The following is a 23,214-nucleotide window of genomic DNA, read 5'->3' as shown; positions in this document are numbered from 1 at the left end:
TGTAGATATGACGTTCAGAAATGATTACTTTCCTTTAAATATGCAGGTAGGTAAGCAATAGCTTTTATTTGTTTAGCTATAAGCCATGACAACAGAAAGCAAAAAATAGATATATCTAGAGTTGAGCTACAAATTTAGCTCTTACTTTCCTGTCTAAGAGGGCAAGTAAAGAAACATGCAAAGTATCTTAGTTTTCATTATCAGGCAGAAAGAGAAAAAAAGCACTAGGTGTAACGGAGCTCTTCTTGCAAATAAACCCCGGCAAATATTTTCCATGGAGATCTTTTATAAAGTAGGCATTGAGTAAATACACTAGACCCACAACTTATTTGGGGGGGGGTTGCAGTTACGTTCCAGGGGTAACATCTAAAGCCAAAATTGTATATAGAAAAACACATTAGGTGCAATGGCAGGTGAGATTGCCAAAGGTTTTCCCCCCAGATACCCACCCTTTCAAATGTTGTTGTTGTTGTTGTTGTGCCAAGTGCACAAAGCTGGATGCACACAAGTTAAATGTGTGTAAGTCGTGGGTCTTCTGTATATCGAACAATATTTTTACATAAAGTGCTGTTCCAAAGGTAGTTCTGTATCACAGCCATTTAAATGGAAATACAGTAGCACCTGCCACCATAGTGGGAAGCAAGACTGTGACAAGGTGACCCTTATGCCTGCCTAGTCTGTGGTCCAGGTGCTAGTTGTTGACAGACCAAAGTCCTACCTCTCCCTTCTTGGAATCCTCTCTCTTTAAACCAGCCTCCTGCAATTCCCCTTCTGACTCAAGAGTCCTCAATTTGATCCCAGGGTTAGGACTGGCACAAAGCCCCTGGTCATTACTGTTTTATTTCACAAACGATCTCCTATTCCTCCCCACACACTGTACTTAAGCAGTTCTCTTGCAGCAAAGTCAATTTCAAGGATAATCCCTTTCCAAACTCTCTTGCACGGGATTGCTGCAATTGTGCTTCGGAAACACGCTGTCTTAAGAATCTATTCAGTGTGGGGGTTCTGCTTTCAGAGACGGCAGATACATAACCCTTTGGAGGAAGGCAAATACATCCTCCCCACTAATTCATCTGTCCAAGAGGGCAATGATGGCACATGAAGAGAGTAATTCCCTTACCCTTAGCTATCGACCAGGGTCCTGACACATGACATTTGATTGTTTTGTGGATAATTAACCTCAAATTTTATTAGCTTTGAAATCGTTTGGCTCTTTCCTGAATCCAAATGCAGTTTTTATACTTGTAATGAGGTTTCCACAAGCAAGAGAGCAAAATTATCTATCATCCATCCGTCTATAAAATAAATACATAAACAGCCTGGGATAGAGAGATGCATTATTTGATGTTGACAATTTATCATGCTTGGGTTTTCCCCCCTGTGTTTCTTTTCCCCCTAGTGGGTATACAACATCCTGGAGAAGAAGGCTGAGGCTGATCGAATAATCTACGAAAACCCGGATCCTGCCCATGGGTTTGTTCTCATACCAGATTTTAAGTGGAATCAAAAGCAGGTTAGTTATGATTTTTCTTTATTCTTTGAGGGGCAGGTGCTATCTTTAATTGTAGGGGGAAGATAATATTCCAGAATATGGATATTTTTACCTTTACAGCTACACCTTGAAAGGAAACCTAAGCAGAGCCATGCAGGATCAGAAGCCCATCTAGTCCAGCATCCTGCTTTGACAGTGGCCAAACAGATGTCTATGTGAAGCCTGTAAACAGGTTATCTGGTTCTTTTAACCAAAAGGACAGAACAGCTCTTTGCTTTTATAATCCCTTTGAGATAGGCTGCTTCAGGGTACAGTAGGTAGAGGAGATTTCAACAATGAGAAACGGACTCATGGGGTGTGCTTGTCCTTCATAGGAGAACAGGGATCCTAGGAATTAAATGAGTCTCCCTGCTGATGATCTGTGTAATGTTGGAGGACATGCGGTTTTGCATTCAGTGTGCTTACCCCACCCTTCAGCCTCTTGAGGACATTACATGAGTCCTGACTTGAAGCTCTACTCCCTTTCCCCTGCTCTTTTGGAACAATGCTTTGCCATCTGTAGAATGAGACTTCTAAAAATGCCTGTTTACAGCTGCCTGAATTGCGAAAAAACCTTCTTTATATAGAGCAGCATGCAGTACCAGATATGGTGCATTTTCTTTTTGTTGTGTAATGCACCAACTTCCAGTAAAAAAACAAAAACAAAATTTGACTGTTACTAGGTTTGGGAAGTGGTCATCAGTATAGATGCCCATTTAAGCTCCCTATAGTAAAAATGAAAACAGTGGCAAAGGCTAGAAATTTGACATTTTGGCATTCTTAGGATCCTGACAGATCTAACAGAAATATTGTTTTTATTTCATCTCCTACAATTTCTGTTAACGTTTGACTTGCCAAAGCCTCATTTTCATAATCTGCAAGCTTGGATTTGCAGCAATACTTTTAATTGACCAAATTAATAATTCCATTCCTGATAATGCCTGAGAGATTTTCACTCTGCCTTAAGGTATTATATAAAAGGACAGTTGCCCTATAAACAGCTGTACCACCGGGAAAAAGGTTGCCTATTTCTAAAATGCAAGTGATGAAAAAGCATAATTTGGTCTTCTCGATCAGAAAAGTTCACCTTGACCAATCGGCACCTTTGCACGCTCAACAAACAAGCAGTCATAAGCTTGGGTCCTTTATATCATAGAGATCGTCTCCTTTATGCTTCTTCTTCATCAAAATCATTTTGGTCTGCTGAGAGGTTGTTTTTTGTTGTTGTTTTTTGCTAACATTGGTTTCCAGACAGTGATTGCACCTCATCTTTGGATTTTCCTGCCTTTAACTTTTTTTTGGGGGGGGGGACGCAGGTGGCGCTGTGGGTTAAACCACAGAGCCTAGGACTTGCCAATCAGAAGGTCGGCGGTTTGAATCCCCGTAACGGGGTGAGCTCCCGTTGTTCGGTCCCTGCTCCTGCCAACCTAGCAGTTGAAAGCACGTCAAAGTGCAAGTAGATAAATAGGTACCGCTCCGACGGGAAGGTAAACGGTGTTTCCGTGTGCTGCTCTGGTTCGCCAGAAGCGGCTTCGTCATGCTGGCCACATGACCTGGAAGCTGTATGCTGGCTCTCTCAGCCAGTAAAGCAAGATGAGCGCTGCAACCCCAGAGTCGGCCACGACTGGACCTAACGGTCAGGGGTCCCTTTACCTTTACCTTTAACTATTATTTTTACACACACCTGCTGCTGCTTTTTAAATTGATTTTGAAAGGCTTTTGTGAGTAGCAAGAGACACAGCGTACAATGAAATCCGTATAATGAAGGTGCCAGGTACAGCTCTGCGGGGAGGGAATTCCAAAACCTAGGACTGCCACAGAGAATGGCCTCTCCTGGGCAAGCACACCACAAGCTTCTCAGGGGGTGGAACTACCAAGAAGGCCCCACCCCCCATTGCTGATCTTAACACTCAGGAGGGTCTGTAGGGAAGGACACAATCTCGAAGTCATTTGGGGTTTAAAACTCTAGCATGAACACCTCAAATTAGAGCTGGAAACAAACTGGTGACCAATGTAACTGCCTTGAAACAGGGATTATGTTTCAAGTGGAACCCCAACCAGTAATCTGGCTGATGCCTGTTGGACCAGTTGAAGTTCCCAAGTCGTCTTCAAAGGACAGCCTGTCCTGGCTCCCAGTTGCTGAAGAACAAGAATTCTTTCAAAAGGCTTCCATGTTTAGATTGCTGCAATGCATGTGCAAATCGCTGGCATGCGGCACTTCAGGCAATGCACATAATTAATCCTACCTACAGCTGCAACAAAGGCAGGTGATCCAAATCTCAAAGCTTTAGATGTTGATCCAACACTGGCACACCCTCTTGGTATCCTATATATAGGAATGGGGCAGGTTCAACATAGTGAAGCAACAGCAAGCATTTCTGCAATCTCCTTCTGTGCCATCTGTTCTCGCCGCCTTTGACGCTTCCTGGATCTAGGTAACGGGGAAATTGTCTCTTCCTTAGGGAGGCAGATGGTGCCAGCAGAATATCCCCGGAGAGGCAGGGCTACAACCAGTGTGATGCCACCAGGGTAGGTGGCACGACAGGCACTGTGGAAGTGTCAGAGAGAGACTTTGACAGCTGAGAAGGAGGTGGGATGAGGCAAGAGAGCAGGTTGAAGGACATACATCCTGGATATTCACTGTCAGGCTGCCCCTATTCTGGCAAAGTCTTCCACATCCCACTGGAGCCCTTCGCTGAATTCTTGGCAAACCCTCCACCTGCATCCTCCAGACGCGAACAGTCCATGGCCCCACATAGAGCACATTGGAGTCAATCTCTTTATTACAGTCAGTGATCAGTATTCAGAACGCATTGCAGTAATCCAGTCTGGGAGTTACTAGAGCATGGATTACGTAGCCAAGTCATTTTTCTCCGAAAGCTCCCATGGCTTTCTGAGCTTCCAGTTGACAGGGGAGGATCCAGAAGACTTTCAAAAGCAATCCTAATACAGTAGGATTTCGAAACATACTTCACTGGGGAGTTTCCCCCGGGATGGGTGGGGGGCCTAATTGGGAAAGGCAGGGGACTTTATTTCAGGCCTTTAATTATTGGAGGACAGCAATAAGTGTGGGGTGGGGGGGTGCACCTTGACAATCTGAAATTCTTCAGAGGACCTGTGACCTCAATAAAAGAAGAGCAACCTTGGAGCTGATGTTATTTGAACTGTCAAGCGATCTCTACAAGCTGTTTTCACGGAAGCTGCTTGCTAAACAAAGCAACAGATGTTGCCGGGTGGAATTAGAAGACATCTCGTCCAGCCCGTGTGTTGAGGTGGGATCCTAGGGGATTAGTCCACGTCAATCAAATTAATAATTGTACTACAGAAAAAAGAGATTTATTCCATCCAGGGGCCTGAAGGGCAACCAAAGCGGCCAGTTCTGCCATGGCAGGATGCAGGTGGCCCATGGTCCAATGTCCAAGCCATGCCATTAGTGTGTGGGCTTGGGCCAACCGCCGATCCTGAAGCTAAAATAGGAAGGCTGTGTGGCGGAGATTCAGCTGGAGTACTTACTGAACTCTTCCCAGAGTAAGGAACAGCTTGTGCTCAGGGATGTGTGTACTTTGTGCTAAGAAAAAGAAAAACAGCAACATTCTGTACCAGGAAAATATCAGTTCTGTGACTTGTATAAATTATGGTCAATCACCCCAGATGCAGCCTATAGAATGCTGTCCCCAATTAAGGTCACTCGATGTCTTCTTTGCAATCTTTTTGGTGCCAGACAAAGAGGTTACTTTTCTTTCTTTCTTTTCCCTGGATTTTTTTAGTAATATTTAGCAGTTTTATTAGTTTTAAACACTGGCACAGTTTTTAAGGTAGGAGCTAACATCTCCTAATTTTTGATGGTTGTAATGTGGCCGTAGGGCTTGCTACCTATCACTAGAGGGACCGGTGTAGGCGATGCACAAATCTAATGAGACAATGATGTAGGAGGCGGCCAAAGCCCCACCATGAAACACTGAAAATCCATTTCAGCTACTGATCTGGATTTCAGCAACCATTGCTCATGCATTGCTGGTTCAGACTACAAGGATGAGGCTTCAGTGAGCTTTGAGCTTGTTCACTCTCTTCCTCTCATCCCTACATCCCCCCATTCACAGACATCACCTCTCTTCTTTCCTAGTAGACCATCATAGGAGATCATCTCAGGCAGACAGGTGTCAACCATGACTGCTCATATAAGAAGTCCCCAATCCACCTTTGTAGGAGTGAGCAGCAGCCCAGTCAAGAAATGGGAGGGACAGAGAACAGCAGCTTTCACGTTGGACTAATGAAAAGCCCTTGGATTTAAATAGCCCAGAGGCAGCTGTTTTCGGCTGCTGGAGGAGGGATGAGGAGCAGAGCCCCGAGGGTGTCATTTCTTGACACCACTGAAGCTGCAAGGAGGTTTGGGGGCCTCTGATAAGAATCTCCCCCTATCATCCCAGCTTTTTTCAGAGAAAAACCTGGGGTAGAGTCACTAGGTGTGACCCTAGGATCTCCCAAGGAGGGGCTAGCAAGAGACCCACTGAACGAATTGGTCCCTAAGTAGTATAGCTCTGGGAAATAGACCATTGGGGTACCACAGATCTCACAAGCTGGGGTGATTCTGTTCACAGAACTGTCCATCTTACTGGGGCCAGACTGAATTACTGGAATCTACAGCTGATTTTACTGGAGAAGACCCCAGCCTGGAGAAAGGTTTGGGGAGAGCTTGCTATCGCTCTGATCCCTCAGGGGGAAATGGAGCCTGTTTTGCCCAGGGAATGGACTGTGAGATTGGATCTGTACAAAGCCTAAACTCAATAGTTGGCTGAAGTTTGTGTACTTTAAGCTATCTTGCTCTTAACTGGTTCTTCCATTTTGGCCTATTCCCAATAGGGCCCGTGGATCGCAGCATCTCCTAGGTGCCCCTGTGACTGGCTTACACTTAGCTTGAGGCAAATAGTAATGTTTTGCGTCATATCAGCCAGTGAACTATGGTTTGTGCTTCCCTTGGAAACCAGGGTTTGATCGTGGTTTCCAAACCTGGTTTGTAGAACGCATGCGAACCATCATAAGTTAGTTTGAAACGGTGGGCTTTCTCAAACCAGGCAAAATGGCTGATCAGGCAAAACAGTATATGGTCATTTGCTTCCGACTAGGAAGAGAACAAGGTAACTGCCATTCAGTGGGGAAGGGAGAAGGGGAGAACGTACCAGATTCAGGGCATAATTAGAACTTCCACTGGCAAGGTTTTGTGGAGTGGTGGAAGGAACCACAGCCACAGCCAATAGCCTCATCATTCATGGTGGCTGCAGCCACTGTGGCAGCCAGTGGGAGGCCAGCTCAGCCCAAAGAGCTGAAGGGAGGACCAAGGTGCAAGGTGGGAATTGGATTGCTCTGTAAGGCTTTTTGAAGGCTTGTTGAGGACCTACCAGGGTGAAATAAACAGCATTTGCAGTAGCTGTAAACTGCCCCTCATTGTGGACTCAATCTGGGCCCAATATATTATTTTATTCTGGCTGGAACTTGACCAATCTGAACTCTGCAAAGGGTCGTCTCTCACACTCCTCAGACTTAGCTGCTGCTTCGTTGCTCTCTCAGCATGACTAATTGTTACCCTGATTCCAGTGCAGAGCAGCATGTGGTCAGAGCTCCAAATCTCACCTTGGATTGTTGCCAGTTCCAGACTTGAAAGGGTGAGAGGTATTTTTAGTTGCAAGCACTTCTAAGAATTCAAGTGCTTGAGCAACAGCTGGAAGCTCCACTTCTCTTTTATGTATGTTTCTAACACTTTGCATAGAGACCGCATTCCTCATTTGTGTCTGATTTGTTTTTTTAAGAAATAACCAAAAGAGCAATTGCATTTGGGTGGTTTAAAAAATAGTTATTTACTTTAGTTTAATGATGATGATGATGATGATGATGATGATTTTATTATTTATACCCTGCTGATCTGGCTGAGTTTCTTCAGCCACTCTGGGTGGCTTACAGGTATAAATAACCCCCTTTATCCCTTGGGCTCAGACCAGTTAACAGGATTTTGTTATCCCATTTGTTATAGGTGGGGTGTCATGATCTTACAACTACAGAAATTGGGGGTGGGGATGGGACTGAGGACAGTGGGGCATCAGAATGGAGGAACTGGGGACAGTGCCTATACCCAGGGCCAACTCGTGAAATCCTGGGGAGACCCACATTTGAAAGAAGAGTTCCCAGATCCTGCACCCTTTCTGCTGGATCACATTGATGGCCTCAAACGCAGAAATATTCTTTCAGTGCTAGAAGACTTCGGCACCTGAAGTTTGGACTACATGTGGTGGGTTTTTTGTGTGAAACACAGCAAATAACACACACCCCTCGGGTAGTTTTCACAGTTAGCTCCCAACCCCCTGAAGCTGCATGGGGCCTTTAGCATTGCACATTATGTCATCTGCAGCCATTACTCCACCTCCTGCCCCCCAGGAAAAGTATTGTGCTCAGGGGGAGGGCATCCTCCAGTGAAGGAGCAGAGACTTTGATGCTTGGTTTCCTCTTCCTCCCCCATGCCTTTTTTCCTTTTGTATCTTGTTTGTTACATTGTGAACCGCAAGCAAGGATTGTAGGAGCACTGTACAGATATATTTTAATCTCTCTATAGTACTAAGAAAATTTTAGGTAGTTGATGGGCTTAACAACAACAAATGTTGTCATGTCATATACAGTGGTACCTCGGGTTACATACGCTTCAGGTTACAGACTCCGCTAACCCAGAAATAGTACCTCGGGTTAAGAACTTTGCTTCAGGATGAGAACAGAAATCGCGCTCCGGCGGCACAATAACAGTGGGAGGCCCCATTAGCTAAAGTGGTGCTTCAGGTTAAGAACAGTTTCAGGTTAAGAACGGACCTCCAGAACAAATTAAGTACTTAACCCGAGGTACCACTGTACTTCTGTTCCTGGTTCAAGCTGCCCCATTCTCTTCTCCCTGGCAGCCCCAGTCCCTGTTTTCCTCCCACCCCTTCCAACAGTCATCAGCATTCTGTGCCTACTGAGCATGCACAATCCTCGTGGTGCCATTTTGGGAATATATCTATGCTCCATTTTGAGATTTGAGAGAGAGAGAGAGAGAGAGAGAGAGAGAGAGAGAGAGAGAGAGAGGGATACTATCTCAGTTACATTAAAAACTTGGATTTTTCCATTGAATTATTTGGACGGCTCTTTCCCTGGGAATATCCAAAAATAGATTCTTGGTGTGTGAGCCAGGAAACTGGATGGTTCTCTTTGCCCTTGTTATATCTATGTGTCTCATCCTTCCTCCTCCTTTTCTAAAAGTCTTAATCTGCCCCTGCTCAAAACCCTCTGCGAATTATATAGATTAACATTCAGAGTGTGGCCATTGTACGTAGAGCGTATATACCTACTTGGCTGCACATCAAGTGCTTTAGTGTTCGATTTCTATACCTGTGTTATGTATACATCCAATTTCTATGGTTTAACTTTCCAGTTATGCTCCTCTGCCTCTGCATTGGCGAATAGTTCCCAGATGGCTTAGCCATTTGTCTCCTCCAGCCACCATAAGGCCTTTTTGCTCAAAAAAGAAACCTCCCACCTGGTTTACAGGTGTTTGCCCCACCCCACTTTCTTAAGACCTCTTCAGGAGTTACTCTGATTTGGGAATTTCACATATATTTGGGCAGGGGACTGCAGAGAGAAGTGGGATAGCTTTCCCCCCACCCAGTCCCATCCCCTTGGTCCTCTGCAAGCTGGAGGGCAGCTATCTGAAGCAGGGAGTCTCCTCTACTCGTGGAGGCTTCCTGTTCAATGTAGATCACTGGAATGTTTATTTTTACAGTGGTACCTTGGGTCCATACGCTTCAGGTTACATACGCTTCAGGTTAAAGACTCCTCTAACCCAGAAATAGTACCTCAGGTTAAGAACTTTGCTTCAGGATGAGAACAGAAACCGTGCTCCGGCGGCGCGGCAGCAGCAGGAGGCCCCATTAGCTAAAGTGGTGCTTCAGGTTAAGAACAGTTTCAGGTTGAGAACGGACCTCCGGAACGAATTAAGTACTTAACCCGAGGTACCACTGTATTATTATTATTATTACCGTATTTTTCGCCCTATAGGACGCACTTTTTCCCCTCCAAAAATGAAGGGGAAATGTGTGTGCGTCCTATGGGGCGAATGCAGGCTTTCGCTGAAGCCTGGAGAGCGAGCGCACCGACACCTCTCGCTCTCCAGGCTCCAGGAAGCTATCTGCAAGCCTTGCACGCCCGGGGGGAGTTCCCCCAGGCGCGCAAGGCTTGCGGGTGGCAGCCTGCAGCGCGGGGCACGGGGCGCCCTCCGGAGGACGCCCCGTGCTTCGCGCAGGTGTCGGCAAGCCTTGCGCACCCAGGGGATCTCCCCCCGGGCGCGCACGGCTTGCGGACGGCAGCCTGCAGCGTGGAGCACGGGGCGCCCTCCGGAGGACGCCCCGTGCTTCGCGCAGGTGTCCGCAAGCCTTGCGCGCCCGGGGGGAGATCCCCCAGGGCGCACATGGCTTGCGGGCGGCAGCCAGCAGCGCGGAGCATGGGGCGCCCTCCGGAGGACGCCCCGTGCTTCGCGCAGGTGTCGGCAAGCCTTGCGCGCCCAGGGGAGATCCCCCAGGGCGCACACGGCTTGCGGGCGGCAGCCTGCAGCGCGGAGCACGGGGCGCCCTTTGGAGGATGCCCCGTGCTTCGTGCAGGTGTCGGCAAGCCTTGCGCACCCGGGGGAGATCCCCCAGGGCGCACACGGCTTGCGGGCGGCAGCCTGCAGCGCGGAGCATGGGGCGCCCTTCCGAGGATGCCCCGTGCTTTGCGCAGGTGTCCGCAAGCCTTGCGCGCCCGGGGGGAGATCCCCCAGGGCGCACATGGCTTGCGGGCGGCAGCCAGCAGCGCGGAGCATGGTGCGCCCTCCAGAGGACGCCCCGCGCTTCGCGCAGGTGTCGGCAAGCCTTGCGCACCGGGGGGAACTCCCCCCGGGAGCGCAAGGCTTGCGGGCGGCAGCCTGCAGCATGGAGCACGGGGCGCCCTTTGGAGGACGCCCCGTGCTTCGCGAAGGTGTCCGCAGCCTGCCGCCCGGCACGTAGGGCACCCTGAAGCAGAGCGCCCCTCGCGCCGGGCAGACATCGGCCAGCCCCACAAGCTCGGGGGACAGCGGGGAGACGCAGCGCCGCCATCCCACTGTTCCCCGACCTGGTTTTGGGGGTGAAATAAAGGGGAAAAAATTTCCTTTATTTCCCCCCCCCCCAAGAAAGTAGGTGCGTCCTATGGGACGGAGCGTCCTATAGGGCGAAAAATACGGTACATTTATATTCCATTTTTCCTCCAAGGAACTCTATACACTGTCCTCCTCGGCACATACTCTCTGACACTTATCTCAAGTTATGCCCCTGGGTAGGTACTGTATGGCATAGTCTACAAACCCATTTTGTGAGGCTGCCTCCAGGCTTTCTGAATAATCTATTATTGATTCTGAGACTTGACAGAAAGGTTGAGTGGAGGGAGCACAATCGTGCTGAAATTGGAGAAGCTGGAGAGAAAAGCTGAATAAGATAGCTAATGGTTGAGGGTATGGTTTCGTTGCCTTCTCCCTTGCTCCATGACTAGCCAAATCAGAATAAGGTATGCCCAATTAACAACTATACACTAGAAAGAAAGACATAATTTGCATAATGTGTACAGGTTGCAGGATTCACCTTTCCCGACACAGAATTTCAGATTAGCCGCATACAGAGCATCGTCTCATTGTATGCTTCCTTAGCCCGGGATTTCCAAGCCTTTTTTTTAATGCTTCCAATTTAAAAGTGGGGAAACATAACCTGAGAGGTGGCCTTCTTCCCAGTGCCACCGTATGGGGGGCCAAAGTGAAGTTGGTATTTCGGCCCATCTGTTGGGTCGCCCATTCTCTGACATGATGCAAAACGTTTCAGCTATATTTTGTGTTGTTTTGTTGTTTTGCGTTGCATGTGATGACGATGCTTTCTTTAATATCAGAAGTAGGGGATTTTTCTCATTCCTTTCGGGGGGGGGTCACATGAAATGGGGGGGTCGGCAGAGGGAAAAGTAGGCAGAGCAAAAAATGTAAATATGTACCTTGATAAGTAGGTTAGCTTCTACACACATTCCAACCAGCCAAAAACACTTGGAGGGGAAGCAGGCTCAGTGAGGGGTGCAGCTTATGGGGAAGTCCCCCAAAGCAGAGGACAACAGATTTTTAAAAAAAATACCTGGTAAAATTCAATAAAAGGTCATAAAACCAATCAAAACCATGCAAGATATCAAAATTGCAACAGAGGAGGATGAGGTGGAAGGATTTCCAAGCTAAGTGATTGAAGAATGCTCTCACCAACCCTACTTCCCACATAGCTAGGGATTAGAAACCTGAACCGGACAATGAAAAATGCTAAGAAAGCTTACCCCAGCTAGGCAAATTACATGTGCTGTCAGCACCACCTCACTCTAATTATTGTAATTGTTTTTTTTGTAGCAACTTTTGTGCACCTTGAGTGGGCCACGGTGATGTGCAGCATTCCTTTGGGAGTTAAACAACTTTTATGTCCAGATGTTTTAACATTCATTCCTGAACGTCTTCAGGGAAACACTGGAAGTCTAGCCAAAATATGCTCTTAAGCAACGTTTCTGACAAAGTTGACATTGTCAAACAATCCATTCATTATTGAGAAGAGTTATTTAGAGCGCCCTAGTGATTGGAGCCCATCCCAGAGTATCAGTAATGCAATCTCGGAAGATATCAAATGTTTCACTTTCCGCGTTTGCTCTCTCAGAGTGTTGGAGATCTTGCTGGAAAATACCTGGGGAACAAGCTTTGCCTTTATCATCCAGGAAGGCAGCATTACCCAGGAAAAGGGATGTTCGCTCGTGCCACCTGCCGCAACTCACACAACCCCAAAGATGCCTCTCTGACTTGTATTGCAAATGCCACCAAGGGACACCTCCGCAATCTGCCAAGGCCTGTTTAGCGCAAACAACAGATCCTATGGTAAAACTGCTATGGTATTACAGAATTAAGTGCTCAACCATAAAAAAAAATAATGGTAGGAAATCAGCATGGCACTTCTTTTATTTCTCCTTGCCAGACAGAACAATCCTCCTTTCCTTCTTCGCCCATCCACAGTTCTGCGTGTTCTCCTGACCCTCCAGAGTAGATTTGGGGGAGAGCAGGGGAAGCCCCATTGCACTAGCAGGAGCCCCTGAGCTGGCTTCTGCTAGCCTGCTGGGTTAGTTAGTGGGTTCTGCTTAAGTTCTATTCAAAATAGACCCATTAAAATTCATGGACCTAAATTAGTCATGTCCGTTAACTTCAGTGCGTCTTCATATGACTAACATTTGATACAACCCCATGTGTCTAGAAAAGCAGTCTGTCTTCCTAACAAGGTGATTTCTATTATTGCTGTTGCTGCTGCGAGTGTTTAATGTATGTCTACATGCAGACACTTATGCATGCATTCAACAGCCAACCACCACCCATTGGGAGCCGCTGTCTTGGCTGTCATTGACCCTGCCTTCAGGGTGTCTTTACCCATTCAGGTGAAGGGGCACATGCACGTGCTGCCAAAGGACCCTTTCTTACTAACGCTGAGCCTTCCAAGGGGTATGATCAGCTGGGCCTTCCTTGGCACCCAGAGTGTTTTCTGGGGTAGTCTTGAAAGAGGCATTCTCTTGTAGCCAATAGACTAGGTTATGGCAGAGGTAGCTGTCCAGATGCTATGGACTGCAACTCCCATCATGCACGGCTATAGGCCATACTGGCTGAGGCTGGTGGGAGTTGTATTCCACAACATCTGGAGGGCACCATATTGGCTACTTCTAGGTGAAAGTGTGTGCTTGGTTGCAGTTGCTGTGTGGTTCCCAATAAACGTGATCTGGTTTGTAAATGTGTTTGTGGGTCTGAAAAGGTAGGTGGCCTCTGCCTTGCGTCTTTATTCGGGTGCCTGGAATTCATGATTTGCTTTGGCAGAAGTTAATAATCTTTTCTCAGCGTATCTAAGCTCTGCCATCTATTCTGTCTCTACAGGTAGACGATTTATATTTAATTGCTATCTGCCACTGCCGGGGAATCAAGTCACTCAGGGATCTTACTGCTGAGCACCTGCCTTTGCTGAGGAACATCTCACGAGAAGGGAAGGTGAGCCTCCTCATCTCTTTTTAATTGATTCCCCCCCCCCCCTTCCTGGTTCTGCATTAGCCGAACTCACGCCAGCTTCCTCGTTCGTTGCTGACTATCTGCTTGCTTTCTCTTTCTCTCTCACACCTTTGCACTTGTATACGAAATAAGCAGGCAGTTGTGGCAATCCAGGTGCTGTTCCTCAAGGTCACATTTTAGTCACAGGGTGTTTCCCCCCTCCCAGTTACCAGCTCTGTTTCATTGTGGGGAACTGCAATCTCTGCTCCCCCAAATTAATGGATAATAGAGTTGCCAACTGATGAAGGAGATGAAAGAGGGGGAACCCTAACCTACTACTTTGCATTTAACAGTGGCCTGATGTAGAAAACAAAACAAAACAGGAAGAAACAATATTTTGTGGCATGGAGCTCTCACAGCTGTAGATCAAATTGCTGTTAAACAGAAAGCTGAAGCTGGCCACCTTGGTGGCAGTTAAGATGATAGTGTTGTGGTGACCAAGTCCTGCTTTCCACACATCATTAGTATGATACTGGACCCCCACTACAGCTTGAAAAAATGTTTTTATTACGCTACTTTAAAAGGCCGTGTAAGTCACCACTGTACTGCTTGAGCACACGGGGGTATTCAAGAAGAAGAAGAATTCATGTAGACCAGGTGTGGGGAACCACTGCCCTTCCAGATGTTGCTGAACTGCAACTGCCATCAGCCCCAGCAAGTAGACCCAATGGCCATGAATGGTGGGAGTTGTAATTCAGCAACATTCGGGGGACCAAAGTTTCCCCCCTACCTGATTGGCTCCAAATGCAGAGATGAACAGCAAGAGTGCCTGTCTGCCCTCAGAGGAGGTTCCCCATTGCAGCCCTAGGAAGGTTGCAGTTATGAATCCAGAGCCGTGACAGGAAACCTCCTCTGAAGACGAGCAGGTGGTGGTGTGTCTCTCCATTGTAGGACCAAATGAATGATCTAATTGCACGCAATGTAAGTAATCACAAACACACAGGTAGCGAATACCTGTGTGCTAGTTGGGGAAGGGCCCAACTCAGTGGTAGAGCACTTTCTTTGAATGCAGGAGATCCAAGATTGAATCTCTAGATAAGGATGGGAGAGGCCTTTGCCCGATACTCTGGAGAACCATTTCCAGTTTTTGTAAACAGCATTGAGCTTAGATGGACCTAACTTGGTACAGCATAGCTTTCTTCCTTACATCTTCTCTTCTCTTCCACCCTTCACAACAGTTCTAACCTTGAACTTTTCTTTAAGGTTTTGCTTTTGAAAATTTGTTTCTCCCTCTTTGGGGCTAGAAAGTATATCTTACCACCACCCGCGTTTGAGGGGCCAAAAGTTGTAAAAAGGATTATAGCTGATCCCCATCCCCCAGCATACATGTGTGATACGCACATCAACTTTACTGGCACCAGAAGCAAGAGGAAATTTGGGGGTTGGGGGGGTGGCATCTGAAAGGCCCTCTGTTCCTCTTTAGCTGCTTACTCATTTCCTGTGAATTTTTTGAGGTATTTGCCCATGTCAGCATCTCAGCTGGCAATCCAGAAGAATTCATGCTTACTCTTCACAATTTATTTTGAATATTTCAGACCCAGCAGTTTCTATACCATGGTATGGATCTACTGCTTCTCCTGCCTATGGTCCGCCCTTCCCCCTCTTCTGCCTCCCCATTTCCTTTCCCTCTGCCACCACTTCTTAGTCTTCTGGGGACAATTATTTCTCCCTAGTGATGAATTGCCTGCTGCCAGACAAAACTGACAAAATGAAATGTGTCTCTCTGGGGCCAGATGTTGCGCAGAACTCTTCAGAATTGAGTGGCACTGTGCTGAACAGCTGGCACCCACATGGAAATTCTGGAGGAATTGGCTTAAAGCCTGGGAGAGTCCGCAGTCCTGTGCACATTGAACTCAGGAGCAAGCTCTGAGGCTTGCATTGAAGGAAACATGGGTATAGAATTGAGCTGCGTAGATCAGCTTTGCAAAAACTATCCCTTCTCTGCCCACCTAGTGTGTAGGGTGGGCAGGTGAAAAGCAGGACAGAGCTCCTGCCCCTTTAATTTTAATTCTCTCTTGCACACAACTATTAAAGCTGCAGGAGACCCACCCTCTTTTTCACCCACCTTTCATCTGTGCTTTGGATTGACACATGCATCACTTACCGTAATCGCTTCAGAAACCAGAGGTTTTTCCTAGCTAATGGTGCATTTTAGCAGCATATCATTGATAAGGTCTTCTGGTTATTTCCATGAATATAGAAGATGTTCAGCAAGGGTTGGTAGGGGCATTGTGCTCTTCTGAAACAGTCAGCCACAAGTATGTGTCCCCCTTGGCCTGTGAGGTCAGCTGACAGTGCTCAGGCTGGAACAGAAGGGACTATAACACTGGTGGTGCAGGAGGCAAGGAGCTGAAGATGGTTTACTGGAGACCCTGATTGAGACCTGCTTCCTCCTTCAGAACCTGACCACAAGGCGCTCCAAAGTACCAATGAAATCCCAGGGATTCAGGCACGTAACTAAACAGGAAGGCGGAATAAGATAAGTTTCTTCCACTTGCAACCGTACTACTTTCAGTGTCTACCTTCCCTAGGTAGGGAAAAAATACTTTGAAGAGATCTGTGTGAACAAAAATGGAAGCTTTAACGTGTACCCATCCCCTTTTTGCCCTGTGTACAAGTGGGAAAACCTCTCTTCCGTCTTCCTGCTTAGCTTCCTGTTCAGCCAGTAGTAGAGGCACACAGCTGAAAATTGTATGAGCTTTTCACTTGTCTTTTAAATATTCTATCGAGGGTGGGAGGGGACTGCCTTTGTATAAACAGCAGGTAGCAACTTGGAACCAGTGCAACCAAAAATAGCCTTTATTCTTCCATTTTTCACTTTTTTTCACCATCACTGGGTCCTAACAATGGCTAAATTGTTGATTTGACTGGGTCCTAACAATGGCTAAATTGTTGATTTGGGTGATAGTGGAGTTAAACAGAGCCAGGTCAGTCTGTTTCTGCTTCCTGCCATGAAATCCAACAAGCCGTCAGGCTTCCTTCATGCCAACATCTTTGCTTCTCCTAGCCGCATCCAGATCCACTCTGGGTTCCTTGGAACTTCGCTTGCGTAGTTTCAGCGTAGAAAAAAGTTTCTTTGTGGGACAATATTGGTTTGTGCTTCCCCCAAGGGTCCTCACTGGCTCCAGAGAAACAACAAACATCACTGAGAGACCCAGGAGAGGAGGCAAGGGTAGGGATCCAACTAAATCTGAAGACAGACCTCTGGCAGTAATCCACAGGGTCAGAGAATCTTGGAACAGAGTAGCGTAGAGCAGCCTCTTGAGTGTTCTGCAAAGCTAAATTGGACAGAGATGTGGAGCTTGAAAGAGCCTCAGTGGGGAAAGACTGGACACAGTGGGTTATAGGAAAGCGACTTCCTGATGGGTTTGGGGTCTGACATAGAAGGTGATCTTGTTGAGGACAAGTTTGCTGAGTGCAAATGAAAACTGTGTTAAATCAAGCACAGAGTTGTTACAGCCGTATCAATGAAACTTTCCCACCGTACGGTGTAGCTCGGTCACAAGAGTCCCCGGAACAATCTGAGCTCCCAGCCAGCTGACTTGAGGTGCCCCAGGCTTAATACAATTTCTGGGAAAAGGTGCCTGCTAGATTATAACTTTCCTAGAGTTAATTAATATCTGAACAAGGGCATGGACGTACTTACTTACATGAGATGTGGCAAACGTTCTGGGGACTAATTCTGGGAACACTCCATTATGCATATTGGCAGAGAGAGGAAAATACCCTCCTCTCACAAATACTTAGCTTGAGCTATCCTGATTTCTTGAGGATTTTTTTTTTAAACTATCATTGTTCAGGGCAAAGCCAAAAAGCACACATAGTCTCAGGATATGAGCAGAGTTCCATCTGAACAAGACTTCTCGCTGTGTATGCTGGGGTGGAGCGTGGGACCAAAATGCTAAGACATGCAGGAGCTCTACTTTACAACATTTCTATGCAAAGTTGAAACGTCGACAGGGCAGGTTCTGCATCCCAGGAATAGAGCAACATGATCAGTTTCCTGTAGGTTGTTGTCGTAGAGGACAATCTCCAAGGCAAATCAGAGAACTGATGTCCCATTCAAGGGATTATCTTTCATGATAGCAGTTACCCTAGACTGTCATGCTAGGAGACGCTTTGTACATAGGAGAGTTCTTTACATAAAAGGCAGGCTTCCTTCCAGAGATGTACCTAGCTAAGTAGCAGAGGTGCAAACTCCTCTCTGTCTCCTTCCTTCTTCCCCACAGTCCTTTGTGTGCTGGAGACTTTCAGCCACTCCTTTCCACTTTTACACATAAATTAATCTATGGGGCATAAAGGGTATGTGCCAAACAAATTAATTTACATGTAAAAGTGGGAGTTATTGGCTGCAAGTAAGCAGAGGGTTGTAGCCTTAAGTCACACCATTACTGTATTTATTTTTCTGCTCTGTTGGCCAGTTTGACAGCACCTTTGCCCCCCCCGCCCCACCCCCTTAGGCTATTTCTAGCGATCCCTGTGTGCAGAAAACTGCCTCCTTTATATGTCTGTTCCTATCATCTCACTGTAAAGCCAAGGTTTTATTTATACATCCTTTACATATATAGGTTTTCTCACAGAGTGATGGTTTCATGACACACAAACCCCTCAAAAAGAAAAGAAAAGAAAAAAGGTTTTTACTTTACAGAACGCTACATGAAGGAGCGTCTCCACCCCCACCGTTCAGCCTGGACACTGAGATCCAGCGCCAAGGGCCTTCTGGTAGTTCCCTCATTGCAAGAAGTGAGGTTACAGGGAACCAGGCAGAGGGCCTTCTTGGTAGTGGTGCCCACCCTGTGGAACGCCCTCCCATCAGATGTCAAAGAAATAAACAATTATCTGACTTTTAGAAGCCATCTGAAGGCAGCCCTGTTTAGGGAAGTTATTAATGTCTAATGCTGCATTTTTTTTTAATATTCGATTTGGAGCCGCCCAGAGTGCATGGGGAAACCCAGCCAGATGGGCGGGGTATAAAATAATAATAATAATAATAATAATAATAATAATAATAATAATAATAATATGAAGATGGTGTCAGGGTTATCTGACTGTAGAGCGAAAAAGACGCAGTTCCTCTTTGGCTCATTCTGGGGGAATAAGCTGGAATGGGGATCCTCAGCTGGAACAGAGTTTGCCCCTCCCAGAGTCAATGAGATCGTCCATGGAGTGTTTATTTTGGAATGCACTGCTTTTCTCTCACTTTCCCTCCCTCTTTTTCCTGATCTTTTCCAAGGGGGTAACTAAGATAGCTTCAAATCGAGTTTTCGTAGGGGTCAGCTGACATACGCTGCCTCCGCTTGGAGGCAGACAAAAATGGTTTTTGCTTGATGGCCTTTGCTATGCACTGAGCTATTTGTGTTCCCTGCCCCATTGTGCCGCCTCTAACCTTTTTTGGGGGTGGGGTCAAGTGTGAATCGATTCCCTTCTTGAATTCGGTAGGATTTACTTCCAAGTAAAATGCATAGTTAGGGTCAGGGAAGTAAAACCAATGTGGGTAGTTATTCTCCTCCCACCCCCATCTTTACCCCCTGGAAGAATTCGGACTAGAATTGCAACACAGTTCCCAGGAGATGAAGTCTGAGACTGGGCCAAGACTCGCTGCATTCTCAAGCAAAATAAGAGCCCTGGTGTTTCTGAAGGGGATCTGACAAGTTCAGTGCCTCTGTTTATAGCTTTGATTACACTTTCCGGTAATGGGAGCCTGTAACTCGCCAAACCCTCCAGTGTGATAAAAGTTGGAATGGAACGCAATAAAAGCCAAGCAAGGTCCCTGTTTAGGGAAAGATGCCAGCAATCCATCTTTTCCACCCACCATGCTCTCAACCCAGTGGGCCTTGTTATTGAGGTAGCCAAAGGGAAATAAGAATTAAAACAGATGAGCAGAACAGAAGGAGCCCCACGTGATGCGTCTGTTGCAGGGTTTTCCTGCTTCGTACTTCTACTGAGTATCAGGGAGACAATGAGTGAGTTTGTGTGTGTGAAACTTCCGCACACATAAAATGCAACCTGCACGTACAATACCAGGTGTGGGGAAAGGATCTAGATCAAGGAAAAGGGACCTGTGGCTCTCCCACAGCCCCAGCCAGTGTGGCCCATGGTGAGGGATTGTGGGAGTTGGAGTCTGGCAATGTCTGGGAGTGTTCCCCCAACATCTGGTTGCCTTCCTAAGAAGAGCATTCCCTACATCTGGGGCCACCACCAAAAGGGCTCTGTCTCTTGTTCCTGCCAAAGTGATGCACCAGGGGTGGGAAACATTTCAGCACAAGGACCGCAATCCCTTCTGGGCAACCTGCTGCAGGCCATACACCTGTGATGGGTGTGGCCGGAGGCCAAAGTTAGATGTCTTCTAAGTGCCAAATTGGGATGCGGGTGGCGCTGTGGGTTAAACCACAGAGCCTAGGACTTGCCGATCAGAAGGTCGGCGGTTCGAATCCCCGTAATAGGGTGAGCTCCCGTTGCTCAGTCCCTGCTCCTGCCAATCTAGCAGTTCAAAAGCACATCAAAGTGCAAGTAGATAAATAGGTACCGCTCCGGTGGGAAGGTAAACGGCGTTTCCGTGCGCTGCTCTGGTTTCACCAGAAGCGGCTTAGTCATGCTGGCCACATGACCCGGTAGCTGTACGCCGGCTCCCTCGGCCAGTAAAGCAAGATGAGCGCTGCAACCCCAGAGTCGGTCACGACTGGACCTAATGGTCAGGGGTTCCTTTACCTTTACCTTTAAGCGCTAAGCTGAGTCTGCTTTCATTTGCCCTGGACTTTTAGCTCAACAGATTTCCTGGGGCCAGAGTCTTTATGAGACCACTTTTTACTCTTCTGCTTTGTGCTGATGTAATGGCCACTTTTGAAAGTATTTGGACTGGTGTGTGAAATGCAGACGAGCATCTCATAATGTTGCCATGATTTGTGGTGCAGTTGAAGAAAAGGTTGGCTCTTGCTGGTTTCAAGCATTTTTCCCCCTCCCTCCAGGAAGCCATAGTGAAGCGCTTTGGCATTGGTGGGGCTCAGCTGCGAGTTTACCTGCACTACCAGCCCTCCTACTTCCACCTCCATGTGCACTTCACCGCCCTCGGCTACGACGCTCCTGGATGCACCGTGGAGCGAGCCCACCTCCTCTCGGATGTGATCGACCACCTGGAGCGCGACTCCCAGTACTATCAGAAATGCACCCTGACCTTCGCCCTCCGGGTAGACGAACCCCTGCTGAAGAAATTCCAGGAAGCTGGTCGCGTCTAAACTCTCAAAAGACCGTTGAACTAAGTGTACATACGTTTCATAGGGATTGTTTTATATTGCCTTTTTAAGACATTTTGTTTATGGTTTTGTAAGATTGGAGGTTATATTTTGTGTGGCTGTTGGAGCATTTCCTTCCTGTCAATAAATGGGTATGTTCTGGATGCATTGACTTTTATTTTTTTTGGGGGGGAGCATGCTTTGGCACCCCTAGTTAAAACACCCCTCCCCAATCTGGTGTCCTCCTAATGTTTGGTGTGTGTGTGTGTGTGTCTTCATTTTTGCTTTTAACAATTATCACACATATGGTAAATCTTAGACATTCTACACATAGGATTCTCTGAATCCCAGGACTTCCCTCCATGGTTTCCCAAGATATTCTTTTCCAACAGCATTGTAAAATATTCTCTTAAAACTCAATTTTTACCATAGTGCTCACTACATTGCGAGAGTTTTTTAAAATCCTGCCAATGTTTTGGTCCCTAGACTCTTCCCAGAGTAAGTACTAAGCATGAGGGTGACAACACCCCTTATGCTGTGGTTCCCAAGCACCCAACAGCCAGGTGACGGTCAGACACTTAGGAAAACCCAGATGTTATAATGACATCATGTGATTGTCAGGTGGAATTTCCCACCCACCTGTCAAAGTTGACCCGTGGGAGCCAAAAAAGGTTGCTTTGCCCTAGAGAGCTACAATCAGTCCGGATGTATAGTAGTGATCTCAGTGGTTCATGGGTCTGATTCAGTATACGCTATCTCCATATATACATTGTGTTCCTTCCTCCCATAATCCCAAATGCTGCATCATTAACATTGCAATCTGGTCCTCCTACAATTAAAATTCCTTAAGGCTGCAATCCTAAATATACACATTAAATGGGAGTAAGCCCTGTTGCAGGGACGCGGGTGGCGCTGTGGGACTTGCCGATCAGAAGGTCGGCGGTTCGAATCCCCGTGACGGGGTGAGCTCCCATTGCTCGGTCCCAGCTTCTGCCAACCTAGCAGTTTGAAAGCATGTCAAAGTGCAAGTAGATAAATAGGTACTGCTCTGGCGGGAAGGTAAATGGTGTTTCCATGTGCTGCTCTGGTTCGCCAGAAGCGGCTTAGTCATGCTGGCCACATGACCTGGAAGCTGTACACCGGCTCCCTCGGCCAGTAAAGCGAGATGAGCGCCACAACCCCAGAGACGGTCACAACTGGACCTAATGGTCAGGGGTCCCTTTACCGTTACCTTAAGCCCTGCTGCACACAATCATAATTCCAAGTAAACATACATGGCAGCGGTGCCAACTTGAATAAAATATGTAGGGATGGGGCACCTTGCCCCCCTCCCCCGCCAGAAGGATGCCAGAAGGACGGACAATCAGGGGAAGCTGGAACCAAGCAAACACAGCCCAGGGTGAGGCCTCCTGGCCCTTTCTAGTTTTCCATCCCAAAACAGAGTGTTCTGTCACAACTGAGCATGCTCACTGAAGTGCTCTGAAGGCAGAACTATATAGGGTTTTCAGGGAGGGGGACTGGGGATACTGCCTGTTGCTAGGGGAAGAAGAAACAGGATGTGTTGTGTGGCAAGAGGTGGAGGGGAGAGGAGTAGAAATTAGCATCTGGTGCCTCAGATTTTGGCAGAACATTGCTGAGTCTGTCAACTCCAGGCCACAAGTAAAGTGCTTAATTAAATAATTAAAGGCTCCCATTCTCTGGGGAAGCCGCCCCACTGCCTGTCTACATGCTTGACTGCTCCAGCCTTCCTTCCAGTGAACCTCTCCTGGGTGGCAGGGTGTGTGTCATGATTTCTGTTGTGTGCAGTTAGATCATTCATTTGGTCCTACAGTGCAGAGGCACACAGCTGAACTTGCTCATCTTCAGAGGAGGTTTCCCATCACAGCTCTGGATTTATCACTGCAACTCAACAAGAGCTGCAATGGGTAAATAACTCCCTCAAAGGAAAGACACTCCCGCTGACTTTCCTCTACATTAAGAGCCAGAAAATCAAGTGCGAGGAACCTTTGGCCTTCCAGATGTTGCTGAACTGCAGATCTGATCAGTCCCAGCAGGTATGATGGAAATAGTAGTTCAGCAACATCTGGAGAGCCAAAGGTTCTCACTCAAGCACCAAATCAGTGTTTCCCAAACTTCTGCTCCAGCTGCTTCTGGACTACAGTTCCCATAAAAAGGTAAAGGTAAAGAGACCCCTGACCATTAGGTCCAGTCGTGGCCGACTCTGGGGTTGTGACGCTCATCTCGCTTTAATGGCCGAGGGAGCCGGCGTACAGCTTCCGGGTTAT

At 47.2% G+C, this 23,214-nt stretch overlaps 1 protein-coding gene across 2 annotated transcripts in view; it reads left to right on the top strand.

Moving 5' to 3' along the window:
* The window catches only part of DCPS (decapping enzyme, scavenger), a 64,972-nt gene extending 43,879 nt beyond the window's left edge, over positions 1-21,093 (top strand). Inside the window, exons 4-7 of one of the 2 annotated variants that reach the window (XR_014542121.1) lie at positions 1,400-1,513; positions 13,533-13,643; positions 16,100-16,872; positions 20,666-21,093. Coding sequence is in view for 1 of the 2 variants with exons in the window: in XM_083589013.1 (XP_083445139.1) it covers positions 1,400-1,513; positions 13,533-13,643; positions 20,666-20,932 (492 nt within the window). In the remaining variant the exon portion in view is untranslated. The remainder of the gene's footprint in view (positions 1-1,399; positions 1,514-13,532; positions 13,644-16,099; positions 16,873-20,665) is intronic. The other variant, XM_083589013.1, reaches the window with a different exon arrangement.
* Positions 21,094-23,214: the final 2,121 nt, after the last annotated feature.

Source organism: Podarcis filfolensis (assembly GCF_964270895.1).
Source record: "Podarcis filfolensis genome assembly, chromosome: 15".
Taxonomy (NCBI): Eukaryota; Metazoa; Chordata; class Lepidosauria; order Squamata; family Lacertidae; genus Podarcis; species Podarcis filfolensis.
This window is presented reverse-complemented; position numbering and strand designations above follow the sequence as displayed.